At 37.2% G+C, this 27,418-nt stretch overlaps 1 protein-coding gene across 4 annotated transcripts in view; it reads left to right on the top strand.

Annotated features, from left to right (window-relative positions):
* Window positions 1-27,418, top strand: part of CTNNA3 (catenin alpha 3) — a 2,003,993-nt gene that overhangs the window by 532,464 nt on the left and 1,444,111 nt on the right. For all 4 annotated transcript variants that reach the window (XM_066349268.1, XM_066349266.1, XM_066349267.1 and 1 more), the window contains exon 7: window positions 27,179-27,382. In XM_066349268.1, coding sequence (XP_066205365.1) covers window positions 27,179-27,382 — 204 coding nt within the window. The remainder of the gene's footprint in view (window positions 1-27,178; window positions 27,383-27,418) is intronic.

Raw genomic sequence — 27,418 nt, 5'->3', positions numbered from 1 at the left:
GAAGCAGAGAGACAGATTCCCACATGAACCTTGACTGGAATCCACCCAGCAAGCCCTCTGTGGGGCAGTGCTCTGCCCTTTTGGGGCCATGACTTTGTTGTTCTATAATATAACCAAGCTATTTTAGTGCCTGAGGCGAGGCCCTAGAGCCATCCTCAGAGCCTGGGGCCAGCTTGCTCCAACCGAGCCATGGCTGCAGGAGGGAAAGAAAGAGACAGAAAAAAGGGAGAGTGAGAGGGGTGGAAAAGCAGATGGTCACTTCTTCTCTGTGTCCTGACCAGGAATTGAACTCAGGACATCCACATGCTGGAATGATGCTCTACTGCTGAGCCAACCAGCCAGGGCCTATGTGTTGATTTTGTATCCTGGAACTTTACTGTATTGGTTTATTGTTTCTAATAGTTTTTCAGTGGAGTCTTTGGGGTTTTCTATATTCAGGATCATGTCATCTGCAAAAAGTGACATGTTTACTTCTTTCCTGAAGTGAATGCCTTTTATTTCTTTCTCTTTCCCAATTGCTCTGGCTAAAACTTCTAAAACTGTGTTGAATAAGAGTGGAGAGAGTGGGCAACCTTGTCTTGTTTCTGATTTTAGAGGACGAGCCTTCATTTTTTTACCATTTGGTATGATATTAGCTGGTTTGTCATATATTGCCTTTATTATGTTGAGGTATTTTTCTTCTATTCCTATTTTATTGAATGTTTTAAACATAAAAGATGTGTATATTATCGAATGCCTTTTCTGTATCTATTTTTTTTATTTATTTTTTTGCTTTTTTCTGAAGCTGGAAACGGAGAGGCAGTCAGACAGACTCCCGCATGTGCCCGACCGGGATCCACCTGGCACGCCCACCAGGGGGCGATGCTCTGCCCATCCCGGGCGTTGCTCTGTTGCGACCAGAGCCAGTCTAGCGCCTGAGGCAGAGGCCACAAAGCCATCCCCAGCACCTGGGCCATCTTTGCTCCAATGGAACCTTGGCTGCGGGAGGGGAAGAGAGAGACAGAGAAGAAGGAGAGGGGGAGGGGTGGAGAATCAGATGGGCGCTTCTCCTTTGTGCCCTGGCTGGAAATCGAACCTGGGACCTCCGCACGCCAGGCCAATGCTCTACCACTGAGCCAACTGGCCAGGGCCTGTCTGTGTCTATTGATAGAATGATATAATTTTTCTTTTTCTTTTGTTGATGTGGTGTATTATATTGAATAATTTCTATATGTTAAACCATCCTTGTGCTCCTAGGATGAATCCCACTTGATCATGATGTTATTTTTTAATGTGTTGTTGTATTTGATTTGCTAGCAATTTGTTTAAGATTTTTACATCAATATTCATTAAAGATATTGGTCTGTAGTTTTCTTTTTTTGTTGTCTTTGCCATGTTTTTGTATGAGAATTATGCTAGCCTCATAAAATGTGTTAGGGAGTATTGCTCCTTCTTTGTTTTTTGGAAGACTTTGAGAAGGATAGGTACCAAATCTTTGAATGTTTGGTATAATTCACTAGTGTAGCCATCTGTTCCTGGACTTTTGTTTTTGATAGTTGTTTCTATTTCCTCTCTGCTTATAAGTCTATTTAGGTTTTCCACTTCTTCATGACTCAGTCTAGGAAGATTATATAGTTCTAGGAATTTATCCATTTCCTTTGGTTGTTGAGTTTGGTGGCATATAATCTTTCATAATATTCTACTATGATCCTTTGTATATCTATGATATCTGTGGTAATTTTTCCTTTTTCATTTTGGATTTGTTTGCATGAGTCCTTTTTTTCTTTGTAGTCTAGCCAGTGGTTTCTCAGTTTTATTGATCTTTTCAAAGAATCAGATCTATGTTGTATTAATTTTTTCTATATTTTTGTCCTGTATTTCATTTAGTTCTGCTTTAATTTTTACTATTTGCTTTCTTCTACTGACTTTGGGTTGTCTTTGTTCTTCTTTTTCTAGTTTCTTAAGATGTGTTTTAGGTTGTTTTTTTTGGGATCTCTCTTGTTTCTTGATATAAGCCTATAATAATATAAACTTCCTTCTTATTATTGCTTTTGCTGTATTCCAGAAATTTTGATATGTTGTATTGTCATTTTCATTTGTCTGTATACATCTTTTGATCTCTGCTTTTATTTCTTCTTAGATCCAGTCATTTTTTAGAAATACGTTGCTTAAGTTCCACAGTTTTGTGGGTTTGTTCCTTTTTACATTTAAATTATAATTTTAAAGCCTTATGGTCAGAAAATATGCTTGGTATAGTATCAATCTTCTGAATTTGTTGATGTTAGTTTTGTGGCCCAACATATGGTCTATCCTGGAGAATGTACCATACACATTGAAGAAGAATGTACAATCTGAGGTTTGGGGATGAAGTGTCCTATAATGTCTTTTCTGTTCATTTAATCCAGTGTGCCATTTAAGGGTGATAGTTCTTTATTGATTTTCTGTTTTGATAATCTACCTAAAACCATCAATGGTGTGTTGAAACCTCCATTTATGACTATGTTTTTGTCTGCTTCTCTTTTTAGGTCTGTTAGTAGATGTCCTATATATTTTGGTGCTCCGTGGTTCAGCACATATATATTAAAAAATATTATGTCTTTTTGATACAATGTCGCCTTTATCATTATGAAATGTCCATCTTTGTCTCTGGTTAACTTTGTTGTCTTGAAGTCAGCATTGTCAGATATGAGTATGGATACATCTGCTCTTCTTTGGATATTCTTTTCTTGGAGAATCGTTTTCCAACCTTTCATGTTGAATCTACTTTTGTTCTTGCAGCTTAGATATGTCTCTTGAAGACAGCATATTGTTGAGTTTTGTTTTTTGATCCAATCTATTACTCTCTACCTCTTTATTAGTGAGTTCAGTCCATTTATATTTAGGGTAATTATTGACACTTGAGGATTTCCTATAGCCATTTTATGTTTTGTTTTCTGGTAGTTCTGTGTCTTGTTTGATTCTTCTCATTTTTTTATTTCTATCAGTTGTTTTTGTTTGGTGGTATTCCATAACATTTTCCCCTGTACTATTTTTAAACTGGGTATTAAAGTACTTGCTTTTTTCAGTGGTGATTACCATTAGGTTATTAAGAGAAAAATGTTCATATGTACAAGAGTTCTTTGTCTTATGGGTGCTGCTGCACTCCATCCTGCTTTGCTACTGCAGATCTTTATCATCTCTCCTTTCTTGCTATTGCTGTCACAAATTATCCTTGTTTTTTTGTGACCTTGTTGAAGATTTTACTTGTAGTTTTGATTTGTTTTGTTCTTTGTGTCTGATTGAATAACACCCTTGAGTATTTCCTGCAGTAGGTGTTTTATAGTGATAAATTCCCTCAGCTACTGTATGTCTGTAAAAGTTTTATTTCTCCTTTATATTTGAAGAGTAACTTTGATGGATATAGTATTTTTGGCTGGTAATTTCTCCCTTTCAGTACTTTGAATGTTTGAATCCACTCTATTCTGGTTTGTAGAGTTTCTGCTGAGAATTCTGGTGATAACCTAATGGGCTTTCCTTTATATGTTATGTTCTTCTTTTCCCTAGCTGCCTTGAAGATTCCTTGTTATTGATTTTTTACAATTTTATTACAGTGTGCTTGGAGTAGATCTGTTTGGGGTGTAGTAACTCAGTATTGTGTTTGCTTCTTGGATTCAAGGCTCTAATCATTCCATGGGCTTGGGAAATTCTTATCTATTATTTGAATTGGTTCTCTATTTACTTCTTCCTCTCTTCTCCTTCTGATATAACCACTATTTTTATATTGCTCTTTCTGATGGAGTCAGAAAATTCTTGTAGAGCTCTCTCAGTTTTTCTAATTTGTAAGTCTCTCTCCTCTTCTCTCTGTAGTATCCCTAATTGCCTGTCTTTGATGTCACTGATTTTTTTCCTCTGTCTGGCTTGTCCTACTAGCTAACCTTGCTACCTGAGTCTTCAATTCATGTATTGAGTTCTTGATCTCTGTTTTTAAAGTTTCAGTCTCCTTGGTGATGTATTTGTTTTGTTTATTAATTTTTTTCTGAGCTTATTGTGTTGCCCATTGTTGTTTTCTCAGATCTTGTTCAGTATTTTCAGAACTTCAATTTTGAATTCTCTATCATTTAATTTGAAGGTTACCATGTGATTTTTTTTTTTTGAGATTTTTTATTTTCTTTCTGAACTGTGTCTCTGTTTTGTGTAGCCATGGTATTCAATTTATTCTTCCTTGATGGCATTTGAGAGTGGTATTGCTAAGGATCCTAACAAAAAAAAACAGCTAAGAAAATGAAAAATTAAAATTATACAAGAGGCCCTGGCCAGTTGGCTCAGCGGTAGAGCGTCGGCCTGGCGTGCGGGGGACCCGGGTTCGATTCCCGGCCAGGGCACATAGGAGAAGCGCCCATTTGCTTCTCCACCCCCACCCCCTCCTTCCTCTCTGTCTCTCTCTTCCCCTCCCGCAGCCAAGGCTCCATTGGAGCAAAGATGGCCCGGGCGCTGGGGATGGCTCCTTGGCCTCTGCCCCAGGCGCTGGAGTGGCTCTGGTCATGGCAGAGCGATGCCCCGGAGGGGCAGAGCATTGCCCCCTGGTGGGCAGAGCATCGCCCCTGGTGGGCGTGCTGGGTGGATCCTGGTCGGGCGCATGCGGGAGTCTGTCTGACTGTCTCTCCCCGTTTCCAGCTTCAGAAAAAAAAAATTATACAAGAAAAATATAAAAACATTAAAAATTATGACAAGAAAAACCACAAAGAAAAAGATAACAAACAAACAAAAATATGAAAACACCCACAAGAGAATAAAAAATATAAGAAATTAAAAAAAATGAAAACTCCAAAGAGAAAAAAAGAATAATAAGGAAAAAAAAGTAGGTGTCAAGATGATGATGGAGTAGGTGGATGTTCCAACTTTCACCTTCTATAACCAAAGTGGATTATAACTTAATTTTAAGAACAATCATCTGGAAAAACCAACTTTGGGCTAAATCAAGAGGAATCTATAACCAAAGATGACTGAGAAAGCCACACTTAGACTCATAGGAAAAGCAGAAATGCAGAAAGGGCTGCCCAGCTCCCGGGAGTGAGCGGCAACCTGGAGGGACTTGTGTGGCAGGATAGATTGCCCAGAGAGGTGAGGGTCCTGGACCCTAGGACCAGAGCTCCAGCCTGTAGCCCCAGAGCCTATAAGAGGCATGCAGACAGTAGTTAGCTGTAAAATGAACCAGGATACTGTTTGTGAGAAAGAGACAGATTTCTCAGACCCAGGATTCATCTTAAAGGGACTGAGCAGAAAACCTCTATCACAACCACTCAACTGGGACTCCCAGGGATGGGGAGAGCTGAGAGGACCAGAGTAGCAGGAAGAGAGTATAATCTAGGAGGCACAGGGAGAACCACTTTGAGGGACAGCCACCGTAACCCCTGGGCTGAGTCACTCCCCAAATCCAAAGAGAATACTTTTCCTGGAGCCAGCAATACCAGCAAAAGGAAGCAGGTCTCTAGCCAAATGGAAGCTCTCCTGGTACAATCAGCAAAGATTTGCTTTGAAGCAGGGAGTCCATCAGGGATACAGTATTGAGTGCTGAGGTTGGAGCTACATTGCCACTCCCACACTGCTGAGTGCACGCCAGAGGGTGGGTGGTGCCAGGACGTGAGAGCATGGTCCCGTCTGTAGGGGCAGAAGCTCGGGGCCAGCAATGGCTGTGGCCCAGGCCCGTGAACACAATCCTGCCCACAGGGGCAGGTAAGAAACCAGGGAACCATCAGAGTCTTGTGGCCAGGTGCACAAACACAGTCCCACCCACAGGGGTGGGGTGGAGGCCCTACATGCGTGCACATTCCCACTCATGAAGGCAGGGTGGAAGCTGAACTGGGTGCAGTGTTAGACCAGCTCCCGCAATGCCATTGCCCTAAACCCTGAGGCATTGGCAGCGGTGGTGGCATGACTGAGGACAGACCACACCTCAGGAACACAGAGGCCACACCCATTGGACTCCTTTGGCCACACCCTCTGAGGGCCAAAAAAGAAGAAAAATATAAAATAAAATAATAAAGAAGTCTGGATAGAATGACACCTGAGGCTAAGGGGCAAGCCACATCCAATAGCTTACCTAACCCCTGATTTATACTACTGAGCCCAACAAGTAGGCACCAATAACAGGGGAAGAATGTGGATCTCAGGGAACCTGAACATTTAAGGAAACATCCTCCAGGCCAAAAGTAGATATAAGCCAGCCTAAGTTGATAATAACAATGGCACCTGGGCACAGCAGAGGCAGCCACAGGATCTGGATCGCCTGTTGCTCCAAAAAGGTAGATAAGGGCCAGTCATAGGCAGTGACCACAATGGTCTGCACCAGACTCCATCCAAGAAGGTCCATGGAGGGCACATCCAGAGGCCAGATACAGAGAGCATCAGTTCAGGACCTAACAACCTTTGTTAGAGTGATATCTTAAGGAAGGGCTTCTCACACCTTACCCAGTTAAGATATAGAAAACGCCAATACAAATAGCAAAAAGAACAGTGACCAGATGAATAGCCCACAGCAATTCACAAACAGCAGCTGATGCCAACCCAAGAACATCTAGAAACAACAACACTGAAAATTGGAGGCAGAGAATACCAACCCTAAACTCAGCTAGCTACACAAACAACACACCCATAGGAGGAGTCTATACACAGACAAGATGGGAAGGCAGAGAAATGCAACCCAAATGAATCAACAAGAGAAATCCCCAGAAAAATATCTAAATGAGATGAAAACAATCAAATTACTGGATGCAGAGCTTAAAATAATAATTGTTAGGATGCTCAAACATCTGAGAACAACAATGGATGGACATAATGAACACTTAACTAAAGAAATAGAAAGCATCAAAAAGGACATTGAAATAATAAAAAAGAACCACAAAGAAATGACAGATACAATATCAGAAATGAAGACCACACTTGAAGGAATTAAAAGCAGGATGGATGGAGCTGAGGATTGAATCAGTGATTTAGAGGACAAAATAAACGAAAGCATGGAAGCAGAGCAGCAAAAAGAAAAGAGGCTCAAAAAGTCTGAAGAAACTCTAAGAAAGCTCTGTGACAACATGAAGAAAAAAAAAAACATCTGCATCATAGGAGTTCCCGAAGGAGAAAAGAAAGAACAAGGGATAGAGAACTTGACTGAAGCTGAAAACTTTCCTAAATTGATGAAGCAAAAAATCACACAAGTTCAAAAAGCACAGAGAGTCCCTTAAGGATAAACCCAAAGAGGCCTACAACAAGATGCATCAAAATTAAAATATCAAAATTAAGGGATAAAGAAAGAATACTAAAAGCTGCAAGAGAAAAACAGTCAATTACCTGTAGAAGATCCCCCATAAGGATGACATCTGACTCCTCAACAGAAACATTAGAGGCCCAAAAGGAATGGCAAGAAATATTAAAAGTGATGCAAAACAAGAGCCTACAACTAATATTTTTCTATCCAGCAAGTCTTTCATTTAAAATTGAAGGAGAAATAAAAAGATTTCCAGACCAAAAACAAAAAAGACAACTCAAGGAATTCATTACAACCAAATCAATGCTACAAGAAATGTTAAGTGGCCTGTTGTAAACAGAACAAAGGGGGAAAAATATAAAAAAAGAGGAATGTAGAATTAAAGAATAAAATGTCAATAAACAACTACATATCAGTAATAACTTTAAATGTAAAGGGATTAAATGCTCCAATCCAAAGGCATAGGAGAGCTGAGTAGATAAGAAAACAAAATCCATACATATTCTTTGTACCAGACACTCACCTCAAAATAAAGGAGACACAGACTGAAAGTGAAGGGATGGAAAAAAATATTTCATGCAAATGGTAATGGAAAAAAAAGCTGAAGTAGCAACACTTATTTCTGACAAAATAGACTTTAAAACAAAGAGATAAGGAAGGTCACTACATAATGATAAAGGAAGCAATCCAACAGGTAGATATTACCATTATAAATATGTATGCACCTAAGATAGGAGCACTTAAATTTATAAAACAGATTTTGATGGACACAAAGAGCAAGATCAACAGCAATAATATAATATAGGGAGTCTAATACCCCACTAACATCAATGGAAAGATCCTCAAGAAAGAAAATTAGGCCCTGGCCGGTTGGCTCAGTGGTAGAGTGTCGGCCTGGTGTGCAGAAGTCCCGGGTTCGATTCCCGGCCAGGGCACACAGAAGAAGCGCCCATCTACTTCTCCACCCTCCCCCTCTCCTTCCTCTCTGTCTCTCTCTTCCCCTCCCGCAGCTGAGGCTCCATTGGAGCAAAGATGGCCTGGGCGCTGGGGATGGCTTCTTGGCCTCTGCCCCAGGCACTAGAGTGGCTCTGGTCGCAACAGAGCGACGCCCCGGAGGGGCAGAGCATCGCCCCCTGTTGGGCAGAGCGTCGCCCCTGGTGGGTGTGCCGGGTAGATCCCAGTCGGGCGCATGCAGGAGTCTGACTGTCTCTCCCGTTTCCAGCTTCAGAAAAAAAAAAAAATTTAAAAATTTAAAAAAAGAAAGAAAATTAAAGGAACAGCAGCCTTAAAGGACACACTAAATCAACTGGATCTAATAGATATCTTTAGAACCTTTCAACATAGAGCAGCAGAATATACATTCTTTTCAAGTGCTGATGGTGCTTTCTCTAGGATAGACCACATTTTAGGACACAAAATGATTATCAATAAATTTAAGAAGATTGAAATCATATTAAGCTTCTTTTCTAATCACAATGGCATAAAAGAAATAAACTACAATAGAAAAACTGAAAAACATTCAAACACTTGGAGACGTTTATGTTATTAAATAATGAATGAGTTAACAATGAGATCAAGGAAGAAATAAAAAAATTATTTGAAACAAATGAAAATGAATATACAACAATTCAGAATTTATGGGACACAACAAAAGCAGTCCTGAGAGGGGAGTTCATAACATTACAGGCATGCTTCCTTAAGAAGCAAGAAAAAGCCCAAATAAACAACTTAACCCTACATCTTAAAGAACTAGGAAAAGAACAACAAACAAAGCCCAGAGGAAGTAGAAGGAAAGAAATAATAAAGATCAGAGCAGAAATAAATGACATAGAGTCTAAAAAACAATACAGAAGATTAATGAAACCAAGAGCTGCTTCTTTGAGAAAGTAAACAAGATTAATGAGCCTTTAACCAAACTCTCCAAGAAAGAAAAAGGGACGACACCAATAAATAAAATTAGAAATGAGAGAGGAAAAGTAACAACTGACACAGCAGAAATACAAAGGATTGTAAGAAAATATTTTGAAGTACTGTATGCCATAAAATTAGACAACCTAGGTGAAATGGACAAATTCCTCAAAACATATTATCTTTCAAATCAATATAGAAGAATTAGAAAACCTAACCAGACAGATTTCATCAAAGAGATTGAAAGTTATCAAAAAAAGTTCCAGAAAACAAAAGTCCTGGGGCAGATGGCTTCACCAGCGAATTTTACCAAACATTCAAAGAAGAACTAACTTCTATCCTTGTCAAACTATTTCAGAAAATTCAAGAGAAGGGAAAACTTTCAAACTCCTTTTATGAGGCAAGCATAATTCTCATTCCAAAACTAGGTAAAGACACTACAAAGAAATAAAACTATAGACCAATATCCCTGATGAACTTAGATGTTAAAATTCTCAACAAAATATTAGCAAACTGGATTCAGCAATAAATGAAAAATATCATACATTAGGGGTTCCCAAACCATGGCCCATGGGCTGCATGCGGCCCCCTGAGGCCATTTATCTGGCCCCTGCCTCAGTTCTGGAAGGGGCACCTCTTTCATTGGTGGTCAGTGAGAGGAGCATAGTTCCCCTTGAAATACTGGTCAGTTAGTTGATTTAAATTTACTTGTTCTTTATTTTAAATATTGTATTCCCGTTTTATTTTTTTACTTTAAAATAAAATATGTGCAGCCTGCATAGGGATTTGTTTATAGTTTTGTTTTGTTTTATAGTCTGGCCCTCTAATGGTCTGAGGGACAATGAACTGGCCCCCTTTGTAAAAAGTTTGGGGAACCCTGTCATACATCATGATTAGGTGGAATTTATTCTGAGGAGACATTTTTCACAAATTAATCAATGTTATTCATCACATAAACAAAAGAAAGGATAAAAATCACATGATAATATCAATAGATGCAGAAAAAACATTTGATAAAATCCAGCACCCATTTATGATCAAAATTCTTAGCAAAGTGGAAACACAGCGGACATTCCTCAACATGATAAAGGCCATCTATGAAAAACCCATAGCCAACATCATAATCAATGGACAAAAATTAAAAGCAATCTCTTTAAGATCAGGAACAAGGCAGGGGTGCACCCTTTCACCACTGTTAGGCAACATTGCTCTGGAAGTCTTAGCCACAAGAATCAGACAAGAAGAAGAGATAAAATGTAATCAATTTGGAAAAGAAGAAGTAAAACTATCAGTATTTGCTGATAATATAATACTGTACCTAGAAAACCCTAAAGCAGGCATCCCCAAACTATGGCCCGCGGGCCACATGTGGCCCTCTGAGGCCATTTATCTGGCCCCCACCGCACTTCCGGAAGGGGCACCTCTTTCATTGGTGGTCAGTGAGAGGAGCACTGTATGTGGTGGCCCTCCAATGGTCTGAGGGACAGTGAACTGGCCCCCTGTGTAAAAAGTTTGGGGACCCCTGCCCTAAAGTCTCAGTCAAAAAACTAGTAGATCTGATAAATAAATTCAGCAAGGTGGCAGGATATAAAATCAATATTTAGAAATCAGTGGCATTTTTATACTTCAACAATGAACTTTCTGAAAGAGAAATTAAGAAAACAATTCCCTTCACTATTGCAACAACAACAAAAAATAAAGTGCCTATGAGTAAATTTATCCAAAGAGATTAACGACTTGTACTTGAAAAGTTATAAGACATTGATAAAGAAAATCAAGGAAGATAAAAAGAAGTGGAAGGATATATCATGTTCATGGATAGGAAGAATAAACATCATTAAAATGTCTATATTACCCAAAGCATTCTATAAATTCAATGTAATTTCTATTAAAATACTAATGACATACTTCAAAGATATAGAGAAAATGTTGCAAAAATTTATATGAAACCAAAAAAGACCACAAGTAACCTCAGCAATCCTAAAAAAGAAGAATAAAGTGGGGTGTATCACACTTCCTGATATCTAGTTATACTGCAAGGCCTTTGTACTCAAAACAGCTTGGTACTGGCTTAGAACAGGCATACTGATAAATGTAACAGAAGAAAGAACCCAGAAATAAACTGACACCTTTATGGACAACTGATATCATTTGACAACCATTTGTTTTCTGTTGCATGAGATTTTAGAACTGCTTCTATATACTTCTGCATTCCTGATTCAAAATCTGAAATCTGTTTTTTGGTGCATGCTCTAGTTTTTATGCAATTTTAATTTCTTTTTGTTACAGTTCATGGCATGCATTGGTTTTTAAATTGGAGGTAAAGGGCAATGACTCTTGGATTGAACATAACCACAAAGCAATTAATGTTTTACAAACATCACTTTTACATAATTGTAGTTGTTTTTAAATGTAAAAAAAATTATTATCTGATAAAAAATACCCTCTTATTTTGTTTTAAGATTGAATCATGGCTTCTTTGAGTAGGTGTAAATTTAAGAATAGTCCTGACACCTTCTGTTATATATGTGGATGTTACACACTTCAACATCAAAGGCACAATATTTCATCATTTATGATACATGCATATATTGACTATTTTCAAGTTCCCCTTGGCAATCAAGACAAGAATTGGGCTTCTCATATTGTGTGTCATAACTGTGAGGAAATGCTTCATGACTGGACAAAAGAAAAATGAAAGGAATGCCTTTTAGTATTCCCATGGTTGGTATAAACCAAATGATCACAGCAGTGACTGTTATTTCTGTCTGATCCATACAAAGGGCATCTGCAAGAAAAAACAGCATATGATCACATATTCTAATATTCCTTCAGCAATATGACCTATCCCACACACTGAGACACTCACAGTTCCAGTTTTCAATGGTTTTATTTCTTCTAAGGACAAAGAAAGTGAACATGGTGATCAAGTGTATTTTGATCAGATGCATGAGGAAATGGTTGTAGAATCTGAAAGATCTTCTTCTGATGCCAAGCAGTCATTAACCCCTCAGCAGTTTTGCCTATTTAATGACTGAATTTAATGACTTAGTAAGAGATTTGAGCCTATGAAAGAAAGCAGCTGAGTTATTAGCCTCAAGACTTCAAGAAAAGAATGTACTTCACCGGTCAGCTAAAGTATCCCATTTCAGGAAGCGTGAAAAATTTTTGTGGACTTTTTTTTCGAAGACAAACACTTTGTTTACTGTCATGATATCAATAGTCTTCTCAGCCAGCTAGGTGTTACCACTTACAGTCCAACAGAATGGCAGCTATTTCTTAACAGCTCTAAATAGAGTCTGAAATATGTTCTCCCACACAACAGTACTGTTTATGCAGCAGTTTCAATGGGTTATTCAACTCATCTGCGAGAAGATTATAATGACATAAAAATTGTCCTTGACTTTCTGAAGTATAAGAAGCATAACTGGATCATTTGTGTGGATCTTGAAATGGTAAATTTCTTGCTAGGACAAGAGAGGTTTCATGAAGTATCCTTGCTTTCTGTGTTTGTGGGACAGCCAAGCTCAAAAGAAACACTGGATATAGAAGGAGTGGCTGAAACGTGAAGCTCTGGAAATAGGGGTGCAAAATATTGTGAATGAACATGTAGTTAATTGAGGCAGGATCATTTTTCCCCCACTTCTCATCAAACTTGGCTTAATGAAGCAGTTTGTTTAGGCTTTGAATAGAAAAAGTAAATGCTTTCAACATACTATTTCTGCTTTTCCTGCCTTGTATTTCAAGAAGATAAAAGCAGGTATATTCAATGGACCTCAAATTCGAACCCTCATACGTGATGAAGAATTTGCCAGGAAAATGAATAAGGAGGAGGAAGCATCATGACAGTCATTTGTGGCAGTTACAAAGAACTTCCTTGGCAACAAAAAAGCAGAAAACTATAAACTTCTGATTCAAAGTATGCTGTTGGCTTTCTGTGACATTGGATGTAACATGAGCATTAAGATTCACTTCCTGAACAGTCACCTTGATAACTTTCCCGAAAATCTTGGAGCTGTTAGTGATGAGGAGACTACTGCTGGAGCAATAGATGAGATTGTCTTCAACAAGTACACAAACACAAGAGCTACAAATGCAAATTTTTCCCTGAATAGAATTTAAATAAGTTTTGCACAAATTTGATGATTAAAGTAAGTGTTTTAAGATGTTATATTTTGAAATTGTAGACAAATTCTGATGCAATCATATCTTTTACTGTATTAGTGGATGTACTGTATTATATAAATTATTATAATATTTTCACAAAGATGATGCCCAAGAAGACATTCTACCTCATTATGTTGAAAATTTTACAATAAGATGAAAACCTAAAATCTTGAATTGCAAAACAAATGTAGGTTACAGAGAAAAACTAATTTGAGACTTGAGATCAGTATACTTGAATTAGGTAAGAACAATTGTTTTTGTGGATGCAACAAAAATTTCTTCCCTAGTGTACTCAACAAAGAAGGTAAGAAAATACAATGGAGTAAAGACAGACAGACACTTTTACAAATGTTGTTGGGAAAATTGGAATGATACTTGCAAAAAAAATGAAACTGGATCACCAACTAACACCATTCACAAAAGTAAACTCAAAATGGATAAAAGACTTAAATGTAAGTCGTGAAACCATAAATATCTTGGAATAAATCACGGGCAGTAAACTATGATATCTTTCATAGCTATATTTTTGCTGATTTATCTCACAGGCAAGTGTAATAAAGGATAGGTTGAACAAATGGGACTATATGAAACTGAAAAGCTTTTGCACAGTAAAGGACACCACTAACAAGATAAAAAGACAACCCACACAATGTGAGAATATATTTGCTAATAAGTCTGATAAGAGGTTAATAACCAAAATTTATGAAAAACTTGTAAAAATCAATGCAAGAAGGTAAAAAATCCAATCAAAAATGGGAAAAGAGAGGACCTGAAGATGGCAGCAGAGTAGGCAGACACACAGACTCTCAGCTCACACCACCAAACTGAATTACAAACTAATGTATGAACAATCAGTGTGAAAAACCAAATCTGGACTACAAGAACAGCTCTCAAAAACCAAGGAGCAAAGAAGAAGCCACAACAAACCTGGTAGGGAGAGCCTGAATCTCCCCTGCTTACAGGAACAGAGAGAGGGTGAGGCTCACTCCAAGAAAAAGAGCAGTAAATACTGCTCACAGCCACTTGCCTGGCGACCAGAAAATGAGGTGTGTTGAAAGGACCAGCTTGTCTTCCAAAAAGAAAGGGGAGAGAGAGACAAAGATGGTGAGGGGAAGAAGAATGCAGGGGATGACCTGAAAAGCTGACTAATTCAGTGCTGGAGGTGGTCATAGCTGGGGGAGGAGCTGATCCTTCCACAAAACAAAAGACAAAGTGCTTCCAGGGCACAGATCTTCAGACATCTCTCCAACTCCAATCAGTGCAACAAGGCACAGCTGAAAACAAGAAGTCAGGAGGAGGGGCAGTAACTCAGGTCTCCATGGAGATCTGAGATATACCTCCCCCTACTGAGCTGAGAAAGCAACCCACCCCCAGAGAGATTAACTGGGAAAAGAGGACTTCAGAGTCTCAGGTTACACCCACCACATTCCTGGATAGTTTCAAATAAGCCCCCTACTGAGATCAGCAAACAAGACAATCACTTGTTAAGAAAACAAACAAATCAAGACTTGAAAGTGGCCCAAATCCAAAAGTAGATTACAAATAATAGCTGATGCCAACCCAAGAAGACCTAGAAATAACACAATTGAAAACTGGAGGCAGACAACACCAAGTCTAAACTCAACCAGCTCTACAAACAAAACACCCAAACACACAGATATAATGAGAAGACAGAGAAGTGCAATCCAAATGAAACCAAAAGTGAAACCTCCAGGAAATGAACTGAGTGATATGGAAATAACCAAACTTCCAGATGTGGAGTTCAAAATAATGATTGTAAGGATGCTTAGAGATCTTAGAACAACAATGGATTTTCATTACAAACATCTAAATAAAGAAATAGCAAGTATAAAAAAGGATATTGAAATATTAAAAAAGAATCAGTCAGAACAGCAAGTAAAGCCCAAATGTAGTAGAAGAAAGGAAATAATAAAGATCAGAGCAGAAATAAATGACATAGAGGCTGAAGAAACAATACAGAAGATCAATGAAACCAAGAGCTGGTTCTTTGAAAAGGTAAACAAGATTGATGAACCTTTAACTAGACTTACCAAGAAAAAAAGAGGGAGGACTCAAATAAATAAAATTAGAAATGAGAGTGGAGAAATAACAACTGACACAACAAAAATACAAAATATTTTAAGAAAATACTATGAAGAACTGTATGCCAAAAAACTAGACAACCTAGATAAAATGGACAAATTCCTTGAAACATACAATCTTCCAAAAATCAATCTGCAAGAATCAGAAAACCTAAAAAGATTACATCAAATGAGATCAAAACAGTTATCAAAAAACTCCTAACAAAGAAAGGCCCTGGGTCAGATGGCTTGACAAGTAAATTCTACCAAACATTTAAAGAAGAACTAACTCCTAACCTTCTCAAGCTATTTCAAAAAATTCAAGAGGAAGGAAGACTTCCAAGCTCCTTTTATGAGGCGAGCATAATTCTGATTCCAAATGCAGGCCAAGACAACACAAAGAAAGAAATTTATAGGCCAATATCCCTGATGAATATAGATGCTAAAATCCTCAACAAAATATTAGCAAAGCATATCCAACAATATATGGAAAAATCATACACCATGCTCGAGTGGGATTTATTCTGGGGAGACAAGACTGGTACAATATTCGCAAATCAATCAATGTGATTCATCACATAAAAAAAAAGGAAAGAGAAAAACCACATGATAATTTCAATAGATGCAGAAAGAGCATTTGATAAAATCCAGCACCCCTTCATAATCAAAACTCTCAACAAAGTGAGAATACAGGAAACATACCTCAACATGATAAAAGCCATCTATGACAAACCCACAGCCAACATCATACTCAATGGGCAAAACTTAAAAACAATTCCCTTAAGATCAGGAACAAGGCAGGGGTGCCTCTTTTCTACTCTTATTCAACATAGTCCTGGAAGTCCTAGCCACAGCAATCAGACAAGAAGAAGAAATAAAAAGCATTCAAGTTGGAAAAGAAGAAGTAAAACTATCATTATTTGCAGATGATATGATATTGTATATAGAAAACCCTAAAGTCTCAGTCAAAAAACTACCGAACCTGATAAATGAATTCAGCCCAGTGGCAGGATATAAAATTAATACTCAGAAATCAGAAGCATTTTTATACACAAGCAATGAACAGTCAGAAAGAGAAATTAAGGAAACAATCTCCTTCACTATTACAACCAAAAAAATAAAGTACCTAGGAGTACATTTAACCAAGGAGACTAAAGACTTGTATCTGGAAAAGTATAAAGCATTGATAAAAGAAATCAAGGAAGATACAAACCAGTGGAAGCATATACCGTGCTCATGGTTAGGAAGAATAAACATCATTACAATGTCTATATTACCCAAAGCAATTTATAAATTTAATGCAATACCAATTAAAATACCAATGACTTACTTCAAAGATATAGAACACATATTCCAAAAATTTATATGGAACACAAATAGAACACAAAAGGCCTCAGCAATCTTGAAAAGGAAGACTAAAGTGGGAGGTATCACACTTCTGGATATCAAGTTATACTACAAGGACATTGTACTCAAAACAGCCTGGTACTGGCATAAGACCAGGCAAATAGATCAATGAAACAGAACTGAGAACCCAGAAATAAATACACAGCTCTATGAACAACTGATATTTGACAAAGGAGGTAAGGTCATACAATGGAGTAAAGACAGCCTCTTTAATAAATGATGTTGGGAAAATTGGACTGCTACCTGCAAAAAAATAAAACTAGACCGCCAACTTACACCATTCACAAAAATAAACTCAAAATGGATAAAAGACTTAAATGTAAGCCATAAAACCATAAGCGTCTTAGAAGAAAACATAGGCAGTAAGCTCTCCGACATCTCTTGCAGTGATATATTTGCTGATTTATCTCCATGGGCAAGTGAAATAAAAGACAGGTTAAAGAAATGGGACTATATCAAATAAGAAGCTTTTGCACAGCCAAAGACAATAAGAACAGAATAAAAAGACAAACTACAAAATGGGAGAAGTTATTTGACAGTACGTCTGATAAGGGGTTAATAACCAAAATTTATAAAGAACTTGTAAATCTCAACACCAGAAAGACAAACAATCCTATCGAAAAATGGGCAAAAGAAATGAATAGACACTTCTCCAAAGAGGACATACAGATGGCCAATAGGCATTTAAAAGAATGCTCAACATCACTAATCATTAGAGAAATGCAAATTACAATCACAATGAGATATCACCTCACACCGGTCAGAATGGCGCTCATCAACAAAACAACACAGAATAAGTTCTGGCAAGGATGTGGAGAAAAGGGAACCCTCCTGCACTGCTGGTGGGAATGCAGACTTGTGCAGCCTTTGTGGAAAACAGTATGGATATTCCTCAAAAAATTGAAAATTGAACTGCCTTTTGACCCAGCTATCCCACTTTTAGGTATATACCCCAAGAACATCATAGAACTGTTCCAGAAGGAGAAATGTACCTCCATGTTTATGGCAGCATTGTTGACAATAGCAAGGATCTGGAAACAGCCCAAGTGTCTGTCAGAAGACGAGTGGATTAAAAAGCATTGGTACATATATACTATGGAATACTACTCAGCCATAAGAAATGATGACATCGGATCATTTACAATAACATGGATGGACCTGATAACATTATCCAGAGTAAAATAAGTAAATTAGAAAAAACTAAGAACTATATGAACCCATACATAGATGGGACAGAAAAATGAGACTCAGAGACATGGACAAGAGGGTGATGGTTACAGGGGATGGATAGGGGGTGAGAAAGGAGAGAGAGGAGGTGTGGGGAAGGAAGGGCACAAAGAAAACCATATAGAAGGTGACAGAAGACAATTTGACTTTGGGTGAGGGGTATGCAACATAATCAAATATCAAAATAATCTGGAGATGTTTTATCAGAATATATGTACCCTGATTTATCAGTGTCAGTGCATTAAAATTAATAAAAAAAAATGTATAAAAAAGAAAGAAAGAGAGTATTGTAAAGATGAAGAAATATGCCATCTAAGCATCTAGGCTGAACCTGTATAATCCACTTTTATTTCTGAATGATGGCTTTATTGTCATGCTTTTTAGAATGCTTTAGTGTCCTGAGCCTTTAAAGACAATCAGAAGAAGACTTGACTAGGGGTGTGAACACACAATATGGTATATAGAGATGTGTTGTAGAATTGGGCACCTGACACCTGTATAATTATGTTAGCTAGTGTCACCCAATAAAATTGAATTAAAAAAATGGGAAAAGAAATGAATAGACACTTCTCCAAAGAGGACATACAGATGGCCAATAGGCATATAAAAAATGTTCAACATCACTAATCATTAGAGAAATGCAAATTAAAACCACAATGAGATATCACCTCACACCTGTCAGAATGGCTCTCATTAATAAAAGAACAGATTAGTGTTGGCGAGGATGTGGAGAAAAGGGAACCATCCTGCATTGCTGGTGGAATGCAGACTGGTGCAGCCACTGTGGAAAAAAGTATGGAGATTCCTCAAAAAATTAAAAATGGAACTGCCCTTGACCCAGCTATTCCACTCTTAGAAATATATCCTAAGAATATCAAATCACTGATTCAAAAGAAGAAATGTACCCCCATGTTTATTGCAGCATTGTTTACAATAGCCACGATCTGGAAACTGCCCAAGTGTCCATCAGTGGATGAGTGGATAAAAAAGCTGTTTTATATATACACAATGGAATAGTATGCAGCCATGAAGAAGAAGAAGGAAATCTTACCTTTTCCAACAACATAGATGGACCTAGGAACTATTATGCTAAGTGAAATAAGCCAGGCAGAGAAAGAAAAAATATCATATAACCTCACTCATTTGAGGAATCTAATAAACAATTTGAATTGAGGAACAGAACAGTGGCAGGGGCAGGATCAAAGGGACCAGAGGAGAATTGGAAGAGAAGATGGTGTCAGAGTAGGGAAAGAGATTAGTGAAATTATATATACATAACACATCATTATAGAGAACAGTATAGCAAATCCTGGAGGGAAGGGGGGAAGGTATTGGTAGGAGGGGGCAAAGGAGGGGCCAAAGGGAATATGGGTGGTGGGAGGATATATTTGTTCGGACACTTGAATCTATGTAAACACAGTAAATTAAAATCACAAATAAAAAAATTAAGGAAAAAAAAGTAAAGAAGAAACAAATAAAAAAAGAAGTTAAATAAATTTTAGTTTTGAGAGGTTTCTTCCTGAGGGTCTCGTTGTATTATAAGTTTTAGTTCTGTGAAGTTCTTAGGCTGTCCTCTGCTGAGATGATGCTGTCACAATGGCTCTAGCAATGGCAATCTCAGGCATCTAGGCTCTCTTCTCCACATCTCAAAAGACCTGGGACCAGATGTAAAGCACCTCTGTTCTTCAGGAAAGAGAGAAGCTCTGGCTAGCTAGCTAAGGTGTTTGTCTCTGCCACTTTCTGTACCACGAGGTGAGGGAGGCGGGATCTGGTAGGTTGGGGTCCTTACTTTAGTGTTCTCTGTCTTTGCTATGTGTGGGCTGCAGGCAGACCATAGGAACACTGGCCTTGACCTTGCTCTCTGGTCACTTATGTTTATCTCCTCCCTGCCCCTCTGTCTCACTGCTCCTCCTGGCAGGAGACCCAGTCACTCTGTATCCCGACAAAATAGGAAGGTCCTGAGCTTCCATCCTCCCCAAAGTCCAGTAGAGAGAAAAAAAAAACACAAGTCATTCCATGTTTGTCTCCTGTCCTCTCTAAAGCCCACCACAATTGCGTTTTATATTCCACCCCCTTTTTCACCTTTTCCCACCTTTAGTCCATTTGGTGTGTTGTTCTTTCAGGCATGCCTTTGAGCCCAGGTGGGGTTCCTTCACTGCCTTATAATTGTTCAATTTGTTGAAATTTTGATGGGAAAGATCAGGAGTATCTCTCAGCTCCCACTATAAACATATCTATCACCTCCTAAAAGTTTTCCCCCATACCCATCTTTATCATTAACATTGTTATTATTAGTGTGGTAAGAACACAATGTAAGACCTGCCCTCTTAGCCAAATTTAAATATATGATACAGTATAATTAGCTAGAGGTAGTATGCAGTACAGTAGATCTCCAGAACGTATTTATTTTACATAACTGAAACTTTGTTCCCTTTGACAATCAGCATCTTATTTCCCCCTCCCACTAGCCACTGAAAAGTACTATTCTACTCTCTGCTTTTGAGTTTGACTATTTTACATTCAATATATAAGTGAGCTGATACAATATTGATTTTCCTGTGTTTGGTTTATTTCATTTAGCATAATGTTTTTCAAGTCAATTCATATGTCACAAACAGCAGGATTTTTTCTTTTTTAAGGTCAAATAATATTCTTTGGTATGTATATACATTTTCTTTATAAATCATTTGTCAATAGATATCATTTGTTTTCATTTCTCAGCTATTGTGAATAATGCTGCAATGAAAATGAGGATGGAGGTATATTCTGAATTCAATTCCCATGGATACATATGCCAAAGCAAGTTTGCTGAGTCATATGGTAGTTCTATTTTTTTAGGAAACCCATACTGTTTTCCATATTGTACAAAATTGCATGACCACCCATAGTGCAAAAGGATTCTCTTTGTTTTGCATCCTCACCAATACTATATATATTTATCTTTTAATAAAGACCATTTGGCCATTTGTATATTATGTTATGAGAAATACCTATTCAGTTATTCATCCATTTATACATTGAGGTGGTTTTTTTTGTTTTGTTTTTTTTGTTTGTTTGTTTGTTTTGCTATTAAGTCCTATGAGTTTTTTATATAATTTGTCATCAACTTCTTATCAAATATATGGTTTGTACATATTTTTTCCCATCCTTAGTTTTCCTTTTCATTTTGTTGTTTATTTTACTGTGCAAAAGTTTTTTAATTTGATATAGTCCCACTTATCTATTTTTCTTTTGTTGCCTGCGCTTTTGGCATCATATCCAAAAAATCATTGCCAAGACCAGTGTAAATGAGCTTTCCCCTTATATTTTTTCTAGAAGTTTTACAATTTCTGTTCTTAAATTTAAGTAATTAAAGTTTCTTGAGTTGTTTATTTTTTTATTGTGGTGTAAGATAAGTATCTAATTTTATTCTTTCACATGCAATTATTCAGTTTTTCTAACACCATTTATTGAGACTATATTTTCCCCATTTTTGTGTTCTTGGAACATTCTTTAAAGATAGTTTACTGTATATACATGAGTTTATTTTTGGTCTCTCTATTCTGTCCCATTGGTCTGTGTGGAAGCTTTGATGCCAGTATCATACTGTTTTGATTATTATAGTTTTATAATATAATTGGAAACCAGGAATTGTGATGCCTCCAGCTTTATCCTTCTCACTCAAGACTGTTTTGACTATTGTTTGTCCTTTGTGGCTTCATATGTATTATAGGATTGTTTTTTTATCTTTTTCTGTGAAAGATGTTATTGGGATTTTTCTAAAAATTGCATTGAATCAGTAAATTGCTTTTGGTTGTATGAATATTTTAATAATATTAACTGTTCAAATCCATAAACATGGGATATTCTTACATTTGCTTGTTTATTATTTTAGTCTTCTATTTCTTTCATCAATGTTTTATAGTTGTCAGTATTCAAATCTATCACCTAATTGAATACATTATTTCTAAGTGTTTTATTCTTTTTGGTGCTATTTCAAATAGTTTGCTTTCTTAATTTCTTTTCCCAACAGTTTGTTGTTAATATATAGAAATGCAACTGATTTTTGTATGTTGATTTTTATCCTGAAAATATTGAAATTATTATTAGTTCCTACAGTTTTTTTGATGGTGCATGCAGAGTTTTCTGTATATAGGATCATGTCATCTGCAAACAGAGTCAATTTTACTTCTTTTTTTCCATTTGAATGCCTTTTATTTATTTTCCAATTGCTCTGGCTAGGACTTTCAGTACCATGTTCAATAAAAGTGGCAGTAGTGGGCATCTTTGTATTATTTCTGATTTTAAAGGAAAAACTTTGAGCTTTTCATATTTCATTATGATGTTAACAGTGACTTGTTATGTATACCTTTATTGTGATGATGTACATTCCTTCTAGAGTTTTTAATCATGAAAGTTTTATAGTTTTATAGGACTGACAGCACAGTAGGTTTTTATACAACAGCATCAACACAAACATGTGAGTAATGCACTTTTATAAAATACAATGTTATGATGGCTGCAATATCACTAAGCAATAGAAAATTTCCAGCTCTATTATACTTATATGGGACCACCATTGTCTATGAGGTCCATGAATTGACTAAAGTGTCTTTCTGCAGCATATGACTATATATTAGTTTTTTTGGATGGTGTCCCATATATCCAGTAGACTCTCTTTACTTAGTTTTTGTTTTCATTTTTGTACTTTTGACTAGGTAACTCAAATAATCTGTCCTTAACTTTTTTGGTCCTTTCTTTTGAATGCTCTAGTCTGTTGTTTAACAGCTCTAGTGGATTCAGCTCCAGCATTTCTTTTAGGTACTTTCTTATGGTTTCTGTCTCTTGGTTAAACTTTTCATTTTGTACAGGTATTGTTTTTCTGATTTAGTTGAATTATATATTTCTGTTCTCTCTTGTCTCACTAAGCTTTTTGAAAGTGATTATTTTTAATTCTTTTCAAGGCAGTAGTAAATCTCCATTTCTTTGGGGACAACCACTAGAGTTAATTTTGTTCCTTTGGTGATGTCATATTTCCTTGAGTCTCATGTTTTTTGAAATCTTGCATTTTTGTCTTGACATTTGAAGAAGCAGTCATTTCACCAAGTCTTTACTGATTATCTTCCATGAGCCCAACTAGAGATAACCAGGGTCTCTCAGATTCTTTTTATGAGTGTAGCTGCTCCAATCTCTTGTTCCCCCTGAGGAAAGAGTCTTAGACACTGTGCATTCTTTTCATACTGCAAACCAAGGCTGGGTGCTGAGAGCCTCTTGTTTATTTTCCTTAGGAAATGCCCTGACATTTTTAATGTTGTGTACTTTCTACCAATCTAACAGATCCAATTGGATACTATTTGTGTGCTATTTGTAGAAGCTTGAATACATTATTTATAGGAGATCATAGGATATTGGCTACAACAGGGTGTGGTGCATGGAATGCTAAAGGTATACATTATCTAGTTGTGGAGCCTATAGGTAGGTGTCCTATTGGGTTTTTGGATGGGGCTCTTGTTGGCATTTGAAATACAGTTAGTAGGATATACTGTTGGTTGAGATCCATGCACTCGTTGCTATAAGCTTCCATCTCATTTCTCTGCTCTTAGCTATCTCCAAATTATTTAGCTTCCAATCCCATCAATGGTCTGGGTGAGAAGAGGGAAATGGGCTTCTTGAGCAGCATCTGACAAGGCTGGTGAAGCTGAGTGCTCACTTTGCTCTCACTTTCTCCCAGGGAGAAATTGCAGGCTGCCCCAGTCTCTTTTGACTCTGAGCTATGCTACCTTGGGAGAAGGGTGACAGGTAAATTGAAACTGTTCTTATACTTGTCAATGCTTTTATTCTTTTATTTATTTATTTTCTCCATTGAAGTGCTAGAACCTCTCACCTATACTACTAGGCTTTCATAAAGGTATTCTCATTCATGTGTTATTGTGAAAATCAGTGTTTTAGTGGGGGTTTGAAATATGGATATTTTTATTTCATCATTTGACTGAAGTCCGGAAGAGACAGTTCTTTATTTTAGTAGGTCTCAAACATCCAGGGTTTTTTACAGAATATTAAAGTTATTTTTTAAAAATTTACCTTTTAATTGACTTGATGACAAGGCTAGTGAAAGCTGTTCCAGAATGTGACTAGGAGTACAGTAGTCTAAGAGGAATCAAGAAGCATGTATTTGTGTATAAGGTATCAAAGCAGGCCATGGTTTGAGTTCAGATGAGCCTGAAAAATTTCAGAAGTTCTAGATGTCAAGAAGTAAAAATCCAAATGCTTATATAGTTTGAAGAATGGTCCTACAGAGCAGGAAGTGGAATGATTTAATCCTATAATAGAGGCTGTTTTCTGACATAAAATCACATCCTAAAATTACTAATTTCATCTTATAATTCTTATAGTTAAACAGATTTGAATTTTAACTAACTTTTTGTATCATCACAATGCTGGAGACATGTTAACTGTTCCTTTCACATCTTCTGATTGCATCTGAGCAATCAAAGAGCAATTCTGTTGCCTATAGTGTCTCTTCTTAATGATGATATTACATTGGAGGGACATTTTCAAGAAGGTTTTAATTGGTTTAATTATTGTTATGAAACATTAGAATAGAATGTTTGTACTAAAGTAATGATCCAAAAAAGGATATGATAAAAATGGCAAGTGAAATAAGGAAGTAGATTTAATTGTAAATGAATCCTTGACTGATAGCAAAGCCAGTGATAGAGATTCTTGTTTTATCAAGAAAATTATGCATTGGATAACAAAAATATTAAATTTGGCTTTTGAAAATTTATTTTTTTAAATGTTTTCAAATAAAAATTTACATTTTATAATATGTGAATATTACACAGTAGTAATATTTCTTTTTTTAAATTGTTTTAAAACTAGTCCATATATTTTTCTTTCTATAATAATTCTCTCTTCTTAGTTTGTTCCTAGAGTTATAGCATTTAAAATTTTATCCTGACTACTTTTGATCCCCAAATATTTATCATAATATAATATAGTGCAATGATAAATTTAAGATTTTGTGCACATACACAATCTCTAAAGATGTGCATATATAAAATTTAATTATAAGATTTATATATTCTGAAGATCAATGATTTTTAGTGTTTGTATGTATAGATTTACACATGTACACACATTTGAAGATTATATAATTTCATTTTATGCTAAGTATTATTCAAAGAGTTTTTATTTGATCCTAACTCTTCCTCTAATTGCCACATTATGCCTAAACCTTGGATGTATTTAAATAAAAAATCCTTAGATACTCATACCTTTCATCATTTCTTCAGAAACTATAGTTTATCTTGACTTCTGTTGCTTGGAGACATCTATCTAATGGAAGCCTTAAAATACCATGTCAGTTTTCAATAGTTGGAAGTAGCTGAAAGTTATAATAGATCAACTGAAAGATGGAATTTTACTTTTTCAAAGAATAATTACAATTCAAAATTCTTTTAGATATGTTAGTGTTAAAGTTAATTAGAGGCCCTGGCTGGTTGGCTCAGTGGTAGAGCGTCGGCCTGGCATGCAGGAGTCCCGGGTTTGATTGCCGGCCGAGGCACACAGGAGAAGCATCCATCTGCTTCTCCACCCCTCTCCCTCTCCCTCCTCTCTGTCTCTCTCTTCCCCTCCCGCAGCCAAAGGCTCCATTGGAGCAAAGTTGGCCCGGGCACTGGGGATGGCTCTGTGGCCTCTGCCTCAGGTGCTAGAATGGCTCTGGTTGCAACAGAGTGATGACCCAGATGGGCAGAGCATCGCCCCCTGGTGGGCATGCCAGGTGGATCCCGGCCAGGCGCATGCGGGAGTCTGTCTGACTGCTTCCTGGTTTCCAACCTCAGAAAAAATTAAATAAATAAAGTTAATTAGAGTGTATGATTTATAATAAGGCATAATAAAATGAATATTGAATTAGATATTATTAGGCCTGAAAACTTGTCTGAACTTTACTATCATTTGCTTAGTGACCTTGATTAAAACAGTGTTAGCCTCACACATTATTAATTGAAATGTGTGTTAACAATATCTTTTCTGCCCACCTTTTAATAGTGTTGTCAGGATTTGATTATATATGTGAAAATATTATGTAAACAATAAAGTGAAGTTCTATGTAAAGGTGAATACTGTAAATAATACTTAATGTGCCATACACTGTATTAAGCATTCATATTGTTCTTGAAATAGTTTTATGAGACAAGAAATGATAATATTTCACATTTACAGATCAGGAAGGTTAGGCTCAGAGTACATAAGATGCCAGAATTAGCTCACAATATTTGTGAGAGGGAATGGCATAATTTGAATACAGGTCTGACTAATACTAGAACTGGTTCTCATAATGTACAATTTTAAAAAATTTTTATTTAGGAAGTTAAATTTAATGGGGTGACCAATAAAGCTACATGGTTTCAGGTCAACATTTCTATAGCATTAGAACTATTATTGATTGTATTGTGTGCCCATCACCCAAAGCCAAAATCATTTTTTGTCACCATATATTTGTCCTTCTCCCCCACCTTTCCCCCTCAACTCTGTCCCCCTGGTAACCACTTCACTTTTATCTAGTCCATGAGTCTCATTTTTTTTTTTTTTGTATTTTTCTGAAGTTGGAAACGGGGGAGGGGGCAGTCAGACAGACTCCCGCATGTGCCCGACCTGGATCCACCCGGCATGCCCACCAGGGGGCGATGCTCTGCCCATCTGGGGTGCCGCTCTGCTGCAACCAGAGCCGTTCTAGCACCTGAGGCAGAGGCCATGGAGCCATCCTCAGCGCCTGGGCCAACTTTGCTCCAATGGAGCCTTGGCTGCAGGAGGTGAAGAGAGAGACAGAGAGGAAGGGTAGGGGCAGGGGTGGAGAAGCAGATGGGTGCTTCTCCTGTGTGCCCTGGCCGGGAATCGAACCCAGAACTCCCACACGCCAGGCCGACGCTCTACCACTGAGCAAACCGGCCAGGGCCCATGAGTCTCATTTTTATAGCTCACCTATCTGTGAAATCATATATTTTAATCACTCCCTTGAATGATGGCTACATAGAATTATGCACAAACTGGGTGAAGCAATAAAGATACAATTTTATTATCACATCTGAATTCTAAGCAGGAAAACAAATATTTATTTTTCTTAAAAATAGAATGCTATAAAGTTCTAATCATCCAAATGTGTCTCTTTTTTGTTGTTTGTTTGTTTTAGAATTTAATTGTTTTGGACCCGCTCACAGTGACTGAGGAGGAAATAAGACCATCACTAGAGCAACGTCTTGAAGCCATTATCAGTGGGGCTGCTCTGTTGGCTGACTCTTCATGCACCAGGGATTTCCATCGGGAGCGGATTATCGCAGAGTGCAACGCCATTCGCCAGGCTCTCCAGGACCTGCTTTCAGAGTACATGAACAATGTAAGTAACTGGTTTTCCCCCATTCTATACATTGGG

The sequence above is a fragment of the Saccopteryx leptura genome, chromosome 9 (genome assembly GCF_036850995.1).
Source record: "Saccopteryx leptura isolate mSacLep1 chromosome 9, mSacLep1_pri_phased_curated, whole genome shotgun sequence".
In the NCBI taxonomy this organism is placed as follows: Eukaryota; Metazoa; Chordata; class Mammalia; order Chiroptera; family Emballonuridae; genus Saccopteryx; species Saccopteryx leptura.
Note: the sequence above shows the minus strand (reverse complement) of the source record. Positions and strands in the feature narration are given on the sequence as shown.